At 43.8% G+C, this 10950-nt stretch overlaps 1 protein-coding gene across 1 annotated transcript in view; it reads right to left on the bottom strand.

The window, feature by feature from the left end:
- Positions 1 to 10950, bottom strand: part of wdr18 (WD repeat domain 18) — a 208131-nt gene that overhangs the window by 179327 nt on the left and 17854 nt on the right. The window contains exon 4 of the mRNA XM_063200539.1: positions 9625 to 9766. Coding sequence (XP_063056609.1) covers positions 9625 to 9766 — 142 coding nt within the window. The remainder of the gene's footprint in view (positions 1 to 9624; positions 9767 to 10950) is intronic.

The raw sequence follows: 10950 nt of genomic DNA, 5'->3' as shown, positions 1-10950 counted from the left end.
CCCTCTCCTGCTGGGATTTGAATCGTTGCATTTTTCCATTTTAAAATACTTTTGATGAGTGTTTTGTTGGGCTTAAGTTTTTGCAATGTCATAACGCTCTTTTTCTGCTTTGCTTTCTTGCCCAAGTTTGGAAGTTTTTTCTAACCATTAAATCATGAATTCTTTGTGCAAAAGGGGTGGTGTTTTTTCTTAAGCAACACACAGCAACTCTGGTACATATAGCATGTAAAACATGGAGGCAGTTTGTTCAGTGGTTTGTTTCATCAAAAAGGACACGTTTGGGGGTCAAGTTGGCTTTTTGTTTGATTAAGAGATATTGCATTGCATGTGAAACCGACTACTACATGCATAAAACATTTTGTGCCGCATGTGTGCAGTCCATCCCCCCCATGTTGTATCGTCCCCAGTCTCCACTATGGGAGGGCCGTGTCGGTAGGCTACGGTAGTGTTTCCCAACCTTTTTTGTCTTGCGTACCCCCTAAGCCTTTTTGTCATACCATGAGTACTGTGACTATGCTCCATGCATTTTTTCATTTTTCTAAGTACCCCCTGCAGTGTGCTCACGTACCCCTAGTGGTACACGTACCCCTGGTTGGGAAACACTGGGCTACGGTAGTGTTTCTCCACAGGGGTGCCGGGGCACCCTGGGGTGCCGCGGGCCCCCCTCAGGGGTGCCGCGGAAACGTGGCTGATAAATTATGTAATATGATACATATTTGTCTAAATTGATAAGTTAATGCTAGTCGGTGGAATCTTTCATCTGCTATTTACGCACAATAAAGTAAATATAGGTAGGCCCTAGTGTTAATTTCGTCAATCATGACTAAGACTAAAATATTTCGTCAATGCCCTTTTTTGATTTTCGTCATTTAGACTAAGACTAAGACGAAATTGGAAAGGCCATGACTAAAATATGACTAAGACTAAAATTGATTTTCCTCATTGTGACTAAGACTAAGACTAAATTTTAAAAAGCTGACGAAATTAAAACTGTATTAAATAAAATAGAGAAAAAGAGAACCAGTGTGTGAAGAAGTTTTATTCTGTACAGTGTGATATATGTTAAAAAAGAGAAGCAGTGTGCGGAGAAGGTTTATTCTGTACAGTCAATGATATATGTTAAAAGTGTGTGGAGAAGTTCTGTTATGTACAGTGTTGACTAAAATGACGAAAATGACTAAAATTTGACTAAGACTAAAATTGATTTTCGTCATTTAGACTAAGACTAAGACTAAATTGGGAAGGCAATGACTAAAATATGACTAAGACTAAAATTGATTTTCGTCATTGTGACTTAGACTAAGACTAAATTTTAAAAAGCTGACAAAATTAACACTGGTCGGCCCAGTCAGCTTCAATTTCGAACGTAGATCGTGTGACGTCTCCAAATGTGTTACATTTCTAAGCTTGTGTGATATCGGATGCGATGCCATATTACGGCTTGATGGTTTGGGTTGCCTTGAAAATTTTCATGAATTGAAAGGGTGCCTCGCCTGTAAAAAGGTTGAGAAACACTGGGCTACGGTAGGTTGGGGCTGGGTGAGGTCCAAGCTAAACAAATTTCCCTTCAGTTTCCCCTGACCACAGAACAGAGGTACTGTACGTGCTCTCAATATTCATAAGGCGTCTCCGCTGCAGGTCCTACCGTACCGTACATATCTTGGCTTAATCTTGGCATTTCGTAGCTGAAGAGCAAGCTAAGACTTTTGTCCCCCATTTTTTTCTCATCTTGAATGACTCCCCCACAGAGGTCAATGTTGTGCAATGCCCTTCACGCACGCTGTGCAAGTTATCAGAGAAACTGATTTTCTTCCAATAAACCCTGTGCCAAGTCTGAGGTAGGTATTAAGGTGAACGTTTGTTTTTTTCCCGAAATAGGTGCCTGTTTGTTTTAAAGGCTAGGTCGATAATTCAAGCAGTCGGTATGCTCAGAGGGGAGTTATTTATGGGCCATGATTACTCAAATGTTTGGCCAACAATCCTACCATTCTGGACCGGCTGATTTCTGTAATAACAACTGGTTGGTCCATTGATTTCCAGCTATAAATCAATCTGTACATTTCTGTCTTAAATCTTGCTTTTAAGTCTTAACAAATAATTTCTTGTATCACAATGTGTCTTTTGCACTCTATACTGTACTCAAGCAAATGTTCCAGTTCGTGGTTGAAATGTACACATCTATCCATCAAATCAATGCCTTCCAATCACTGACTTTCCAACTCTTTTCCCTCAATTCATATTTCATACCTTTGCAAGTCAGTTAAGGTCTAACTAAGGCCAGCAGGCACAGCCTGCCCTGCAAAGGAGAGAGAGAGAGAGAGATGGGGAGAGAGAGAGAGAGAGAGAGAGAGAGAGAGAGAGAGAGAGAGAGAGAGAGAGAGAGAGAGAGCGAGCATGTGTGTGCATGCGTGCCAGTGTTTGTAGTGTTTGAGAGAGCATGAATGTGCAGATGCAGGCTTAATGTAAAGTGATGGCTAATCTATGTGTAATATCCTGAGCTGAACCATATGGCTCCCCTCCCTCCTCCTTCCTCCTCTCCCCTCCCCTCCTCTCCTCTCCTCTCCTCTCCTCTCCTCTCCTCCTTCCTCCTCTCCTCCACCACTCCACCTCCTCCCTCCCTCCTCCCTCCCTCTCCTCTCCTCTCCTCTCCCCTCCCCTCCTCTTCCCTCCCCTCCTCTTCCCACCCCTCTCCTCTCCTTGTGCAGCAGCCAGGGCGTATATTGATCAAGAGCTACTCCCCACGATGAAATCAGATTGATCGCCGATCTGACAGCAAAGCAACACATCTGCCTGATACACTCAGCACCAGTACAGGGAGCATTGATTAGGGTTTATACATGCCTTCAGATGGCATGATATGCACTGTAGTACTGGCAACTCAAGCTTAAACAGCGAAGACCCTGCGCTGCAAACAGTATACACACATGCTGAACTGAGAGCCTCCACCGCATACACAGTATACACACATGCTGAACTGAATGCCTGACATATTGAGGATTTTTTAACCGGTGTACTCCTGGTCGAACATTATAGAGATGGCCATGATCTTTGTGCAACTTACTGTACTTAGAATCAAAGAAAAGGGGGCGCACCTCGCATCAAACGGTTTTCTTTATCTTTTTGCACAAAAATAAAGAAAACCGTTTGATGCAAGGTGCGCCCCTTTTTCTTTGATTCTAAGTATTTTATTTGGGCCAGCACCCTCAAAATGAATCAAGAACCCTGAGTGAAGCCTGCTACCTGCCATACTCCACTTACTGTACTGTTTGTGAAACTCCGCTCATGCTCTTAAAATGTGTCTGTTTACATGGCAATAGGGGTGGCCATTACCAACCCTGACAGAGCTTTGTAGTCACGATAGCCCGGCGACTGGAAGATGACAAGCGCGTACCCTGTAATAGTCATGAAGGTGCTAGTTTTGCTTACACTACACACTTTGCTTCCATCTGATACACTCAGCACCAGCAAGCATTGAGTAGGGTTTATACATGCCTTCTGATGGGATGATGAGTAGTGCTGGAAACTCAAGCTTGCACAGCAGGAGCCTGCGCCGCATACAGTATACACACATGCTGAACTGAATGCCTCACTCACAGATTGAGGTTTTGGATTTTTTAACCGGTGTACTCCTGGTCGAACATTATATACAGTAGATGGCAACTTACTACACTGTTTGGGATTTTTTCTTCCAGTGTAATCCTGGGTGAACATTACAGATGCACATTATGAACATTATAGATGGTCTTTGTTCAACTTAATGTACTATTTATGGAACTCGCCTCATGGTTCTTAAGATGTGTCTGTTTACATGGCAATAGGGGTGGGCAATACCAACCCTGACAGAGCTTTGTAGTCACGATAGCCCGGCACCTGGAGGATGACAAGCGCGTACCCTGTAATAGTCATGAAGGTGCTAGTTTTGCTTACACTACACACTTGGCTTCCATCTGATACACTCAGCACCAGCGAGCATTGATTAGGGTTTATACATGCCTTCTGATGGGATGATCTGTAGTGCTGGAAACTCAAGCTTGCACAGTAGGACCCTGCACCGTATACAGTATACACACATGCTGAACTGAGAGCCTCCACCGCATACACAGTATACACATGCTGAACTGAATGCCTGACATATTGAGGATTTTTTTACCGATGTACTCCTGGTCGAACATTTATCATATAGATGCCCATGATCTTTGTGCAACTTACTGTACTGTTTATGAAACTCTGCTCATGGTTCTTTAGATTTACATGGCAATATGGGTGGCCAATACCACGCCTGACAGAGCTTTGTAGTCACGATGGCCTGCCGACTGGAAGATGACAAGCGCGTACCCTGTAATACTCATGAAGCTTGCTAGTTTTGCTTACACTAAGGCACCAGGGAGCATTGCATTGATTAGGGTTTATACTTTATACATGCCTTCAGATGGGATAACATGTAGTACTGGCGACTCAAACTCAAACTGCACCACCTACAGTATACAGGTACACATGCTGAACTCAGGGCTTGACAGATCGAGGTTTGGGATTTTTTTTTAATCAGGTGTACTCCTGGTTTATATAGATGGCCATATTCTTTGTCCAACTTACTGTACTGTTTATGAAACTCAGCGCATTTAAATGGCGAACGAGCTAAGTTTTTTCATTGCCGACACAGGCAACATCTGCCAAAATAATTGCCCATCTGCCAAAATAATTGCCCACCCCTGGTTAGCCGGTTGTCGAGCAACAAGACCAAAACCCTGGCAAAACTCCCACTCCACACCCTCTGTGGTAGAAACTAGTGTTGCACCGATACCATTTTTTGGCCCCAATACGATACCCGATACCTGGCTGTGCAGTATCGGCCGATACCGTTACCATACCGATACGGATACCACCCTATTTGAAATGTATATATGAAGGGCTAGTGCATACTACTTGGATGTAAAATCGTTGCATGGCTTTGTCAGGCTGCTGCCTACCTTTGTGAAACAGGAAAAAGACTAATACAAAGTGAATCCAGCCACACTTTTTATACTTTTTAAATACCTCTATGAAATAAGTAATTTCAAGGCTGTTTAAGTGTCATACAAGCACCTGTAAATGGTATCGGTGCCCTATTTGTTGGTACTCACCGATACCGATATCACCATTTTAGTGCTGATCCGCCGATACTGGTATCGGTTTCGGTGTGTGTGTGTGTGTCTCAAAGCATTGCAAATATTCAAAGATCAAGGTCTGTGTATATCAAGCAACAAGCAAATGGTGTCAACCTGGATTTAAGAACAGACTCCTCTCTTTCAAACGCCTTCTCTGCAAAATTTACCTTACGACTCTATCTAGAAGCTTGCAGAGTTACTGCAGTTATTAATTCTCCAGTCCTTTCTACTACCAAGGCAATTCATTCAGATTTGTGTTAAGGAAAGTTGTGCTCTCTTCACTTCTGTATTCAAGTTTCCTCCACAGAGAGAAGTTGAACACACAATGAGAGAGATGAAGAAGTGTACTTGCAGATAGGCAGTCGGAAGTAACATTTGAAAAGTAAAGTTCTTTATCGAAGCCAAGTCCAGTTTGTAAGCGTGACGTCCCAGGCTGACTCTGGAGTGGAGGACTGGCGATTCAAAGGCACCAGCAATGTTAATATGCGACCTTGCGTCCTCCCCTTGTGCTTGTGGCCTCATACCAGGAAGTAATAAGTCATGATGACATCACTGACAACAGCATTATATTTCAATATCTAACAAAAGCTCAATTGTAAAGTCATTTTCTCATTTGCAAACTGGATGGTGATGAATGAAGAATAGTCCCCCAAACATTGGCTCAAAGATATAAGGCACTGCACTGCTACGTCGGGTTGGTACCCGGGATTCGATTCCACCCTGAGGTCTTTTCTCAAGCCCTTCTCTCTCTCTCTCTCTCTCTCTCTCTCTCTCTCTCTCTCTCTCTCTCTCTCTCTCTCTCTCTCTCTCTCTCTCTCTCTCTCTCTCTCTCTCTCTCTCTCTCTCTCTCTCTCTCTCTCTCTCTCTCTCTCTCTCTCTCTCTCTCTCTCATTACTTTCCCGTCTCCTCTCAAAATCATCTATCCAACAAAGGCAAGAAAAGCCCCAAAAAACATTTTTAAAATATATTGGTAAGTCCTACAAAGGCAAGAAGCTGACGGATAGCTTGACAACCAACACAACAACCAACATTTAAACCAATCCCCTTGACTTGAGCAACCACAGTGGTGATGCTACAGAGATGGAGTCCACCACGGGGTCTGTTAGCTGAGATGGGTAGTCTGAGACAACTGGCTAAAACACCTTATAACACCTTGTAACTTATTTCAAATTTCTTTATTGGAGGATAGCCTCTTGAGATAAAAATCTCGTTTTCGAGAGGGTCCTCAAAAAAACATACATAACACACACATTACAAATATTCACACACACACTGCAGCTCTTCCCCACCACACACACCCCATCTCTTACCAAAATAAAAATAAAGTTAATACCATGGCTAAAAAAGTTCTTCATAATACAGGAGGAGAAAACCAAAGAAAACACAAAACAAATATTCATGTCCATAATGTTCATAAATGTGTATAGAACCAAAATTTAAGAAAACTGAGACATAGACAACGGGAGAAAAAATAACTCTATGGAGAATCTAAAACATATATCATTTTTCATACTTAACTGAAACATCTACATTGGTCAGATGATCAGAAGGGGCTTTAAACTGAAATGCACGTCGTCCAATCTCTTAGGAAATTCTTGGAACAGAAAAGAAAACATTATCATGGTGTCTTAAGGCATATGATGAGCTATAAGAAATTAAGTACTGTCTTAAATAAAGAGGATAATTGAAAAATTTGCATTTATAAATGAACTGAAACCAGTGAAACCGTCGTCTGGCCGATGGAGATAGAATATTCATTCCCTGATACATATCGCAGTGACTTATCTGAGTAACCAGTAGACCTGTGTACTTGTCTTACGATCAGCTGACACTGCACTGGTTGGAGTAAGTTTGTGGTGGGTCCTTGTTAGGTTTTTAGCGCTTTTCAGTAACAAAGCAGTCTATATCTTATTAGGGACAATGTAATAAATCGTGTAAAAACAGCAGCTATTACGACGGCAGTAAGACTGATGAAAACCACAAGAAAAGCATGATGACGATGACAGGATGGAAGCCGTGTAATGATTCCCCCTCCTGATCTTCTGAATTTAATTTATTTTCTGCCTGTAAGCTTAGTCGCTTCCCAATTTTGTTTTTTTATAAAAAAATGTTAGAATTTTTAGTCTGGTTAAACTGTCTGTGTATGATTGCTGCAACAGGCCTAGAAATAAACTCCCTTATGATTTCTCGTTACCTTGATTAATACTGCTTCTGCGTGAAAGTGCACTGTCTGGATAGCCTAGAAATCTAGACGCCCCTAGTGGCCGCACAGCTTTGCTGTAGGGGTTTTTGGCGCGGCCAGGCTACTGTCTGGAATGAATATTGACTGATAACTAAGAGCGCTCAACAGTGTAATGATTTCAGCTGAACGCTCATCTCTGTGCTGACTGCTAAATGAATACACAGATAATATCTGTTGTAGCCGTTCTGACTCAATGGAAGCGCGTTTCAACTTTCCAACAGAAGCGTCGGACTAAGAAAAATTAAGACTTAGACTGCTGTTTGTAAGGTTACTCAGTGAATGCCATAATCTGTTACGTTGTTCAGAATTCGGGCGCCAGAGAGCCTGTCCATCACCAGTCACGCTTTGGGGACATGCACAGGAGCGCAGTGCATGGCGTGACTGGTGTAATGCGATTGGTGCTAGACCCTGGGGCACGACCTGAGTACGAGCTCATGTGCATAAACTTTGCGCCTCAAACTGTTTATTAGCAGTGTCAGTCAGAGCAGAGTGACCAGACGAGGAATCTATGCCAAACCAGTATTGTCACCAAGGTTGTAATGACACAGTCCTAATATGTAACTTGAGGCTCTCTGTAACGTCATAGAAATGTTATGATGTAGTGGAGTGAAACAGAGTGAAACAAAGAGTGAAACAGCCCGCCGGCTGGCTCGTCTGCAGAAAGAGGCTAAGAAAATGCTATTAAGAATGGTTTTACTCAGGGAATACTATTGTTTGTCTGGCAAGCTTTGTGAAAATGACTGTCTGACATCATGACACCATTTCACAGCGAGCGGCGCAGTCGCTTCGACAGTTGCAACATGGGAGAGTGAACAATTACCCATCTTAACACATAATGCCATTCCTTAACAATCCTTTTTTTAAAAGAGAGCTTTTGAATTTGCTTTGGCTATGAATTGCAAATTTTTCGCTCACCAGGAGAATCCTTATAGTATTGTGCAGCAACTTTGAAAGTGTGTTTCTTGAACAGTGTTGTGGTGTTATATGTTGTAAAGTGGTCAATGTTTTGGTAACTCGCCATGTGTTCTAGAGTGGCTGGTGTGTGTGTGTGTGTCTCTGTCTGTCTGTCTGTCTGTCTGTCTGTCTGTCTGTCTGTCTGTCTGTCTGTCTGTCTGTCTGTCTGTCTGTCTGTCTGTGTCTGTCTGTGTCTGTCTGTGTCTGTCTGTGTCTGTCTGTGTCTGTCTGTGTGTCTTGAGATGGCTTCTGCAGTGTTGTCCAGGGTGACTAATGATGTGTGTATTCCGGAAGGGCTAGGTTTGTGACGGCTGATAAAGTTGTGTATTGCAGAATGGCTGATGTTTCATGTGTTCTGAAATGTCTGATGTTGCATGTTCTTTTGTGTGCGTGTGCGTGTATGTGTCACATTAACAGTCTGGTCAAGAGAGGCGGTGATGAAGCGATGCGTGTTTTCAGGTAGTGTGTGTGTGTGTGTGTGTGTGTGTGTGTGTGTGTGTGTGTGTGTGTGTGTGTGTGGTGTGTGTGTGTGTGTGTGTGTGTGTGTGTGTGTGTGTGTGTGTGTGTGTGTGTGTGTGTGTGTGTGTGTGTGTGTGTGTGTGTACCTTAACGGTCTGGTCCAGATAGGCGGTGGCGAAGCAATGTGTGTGTGTGCGTGTGCGTGTGCGTGTGCGTGTGCGCGCGTGCGTGTCACCTTAACGGTCTGGTCCAGAGTGGTGGTGGCGAAGCAATGTGTGTGTGTGTGTGTGTGTGTGTGTGTGTGTGTGTGTGTGTGTGTGTGTGTGTGTGTGTGTGTGTGTGTGTGTGTGTGTGTGTGTCACCTTAACGGTCTGGTCCAGAGAGACGGTGGCGAAGCAATGTGTGTGTGTGTGTGTGTGTGTGTGTGTGTGTGTGTGTGTGTGTGTGTGTGTGTGTGTGTGTGTGTGTGGGTGTGTGTGTGTGTGTGTGTGTGTGTGTGTGTCACCTTAACGGTCTGGTCCAGTGAGGCGGTGGCGAAGCAGTGTGTGTGTGTGTGTGTGTGTGTGTGTGTGTGTGTGTGTGTTGTGTGTGTGGAGGTGCTGTGTGTGTGTGTGTGTGTGTGTGTGTGTGTGTGTGTGTGTGTGTGTGTGTGTGTCACCTTAACGGTCTGGTCCAGTGAGGCGGTGGCGAAGCAGTGTGTGTGTGTGTGTGTGTGTGTGTGTGTGTGTGTGTGTGTGTGTGTGTGTGTGTGTGTGTGTGTGTGTGTGTGTGTGTGTGTGTGTGTGTGTGTGTGTGTGTGTGTGTGTGTGTGTGTGTGTGTGTCACCTTAACGGTCTGGTCCAGTGAGGCGGTGGCGAAGCGGGCCTGAGTTCCCATGAGTCCGCAGTGTATGTCGGTGATGGGCAGCGAGTGGCGCGACAGGACGTGCCGAGGCTCTGGGGGGCGTGTGGGATCCACCTGCAGCACACTGCAACACACACACACACACACACACACACACACACACACACACACGGTTAATTTTTTTGTTTTATTTTATTTTTAGGGGCTTTATTTCATAGGACAGTCTGAGATTGTGACAGGAAGCAAGTGGGACAGAGAGACGGGGTGGGATCGGGAAATGACCCAACCCGGACTCGAAGCGGAGTCCCAGTGGGCATGCAAGCCCAAAATGTGGGGGGCTTAGCGCGCTGCGCCACAGCACCCCCACACTGTTAATTTAAAAGCAGTCAGTGGAGGAAAGGGGCAGTGGGGGTGAAAAGATGAGACAGCGAGTGACACCTGGTAGAAAGCCATTGGCCCGTCACCAAGGGGACACTTGCAGTTTTGCTTGGGCACAATCCCTGGCGCTCAACAAAGAAGTGACAGGGTTTTTTTTTGTCTTTTTAAAGGTTCGCACACTCCTCTGGATTTCTTCTCTTTTAAAGTTATTTTTCTTCTAAATTGGCATTGCCAACGAATGAATATAAAGACAAAAAAAGAACTTAAAGAAGAAAAAATCTAAAGGAGTGTGCCAGTCCCTTTACCAAGGGGGCCATTCTGGCACACAAGAACACAACAAGCAGCAACACGGGTTAGGGCTGTAACGATACACTCAACTCACGATTCGGTTCGTATCACGATTTTTGATTTACGATTCGATACACTCCACGATTTTTTGAATGTGTCTTGTTGATTGATGATCGTTTATAGGTAGAAGAATATGTTACAAGAGGCCACTAATACTTTTTTTAAAGTTTAAAAATAATAATTATTGAAGCTTGGAAGCACTACCACCTCATATCATGTTGTTTCTTTGATTGAAAGGTAACAGAACTTTGAAAAGGCGTGTCAAGATACTACTGCCCTCTTGCATCGCAGTACAGTATCATGACTGTGCATCACGATTTCTCGGTTCGATACAATATCGTTACAGCCCTAACACGGGTGCAACAATACCTCTTTATAGTGCCAGCTCAGAGAACATGAAATACATTCAGATGAATCAGTGTGTGTGTACTGTACACCATACATACTGCACCCCAATTTGGGTAAGATACAGAGGGCAAATTTCTCCCAGGATAATAAAGAGATAGCCAACAGCCAACTCATTAACTAATATGAAAAACCTAGCATGGGGGGCATTTGTCATCAAAAAAAATGCAATTGGGA

This window comes from Engraulis encrasicolus, chromosome 6, assembly GCF_034702125.1.
Source record: "Engraulis encrasicolus isolate BLACKSEA-1 chromosome 6, IST_EnEncr_1.0, whole genome shotgun sequence".
In the NCBI taxonomy this organism is placed as follows: Eukaryota; Metazoa; Chordata; class Actinopteri; order Clupeiformes; family Engraulidae; genus Engraulis; species Engraulis encrasicolus.
The sequence above is the reverse complement of the archived record's forward strand: the minus strand, read 5'-3'. Positions and strand labels throughout refer to the sequence as shown.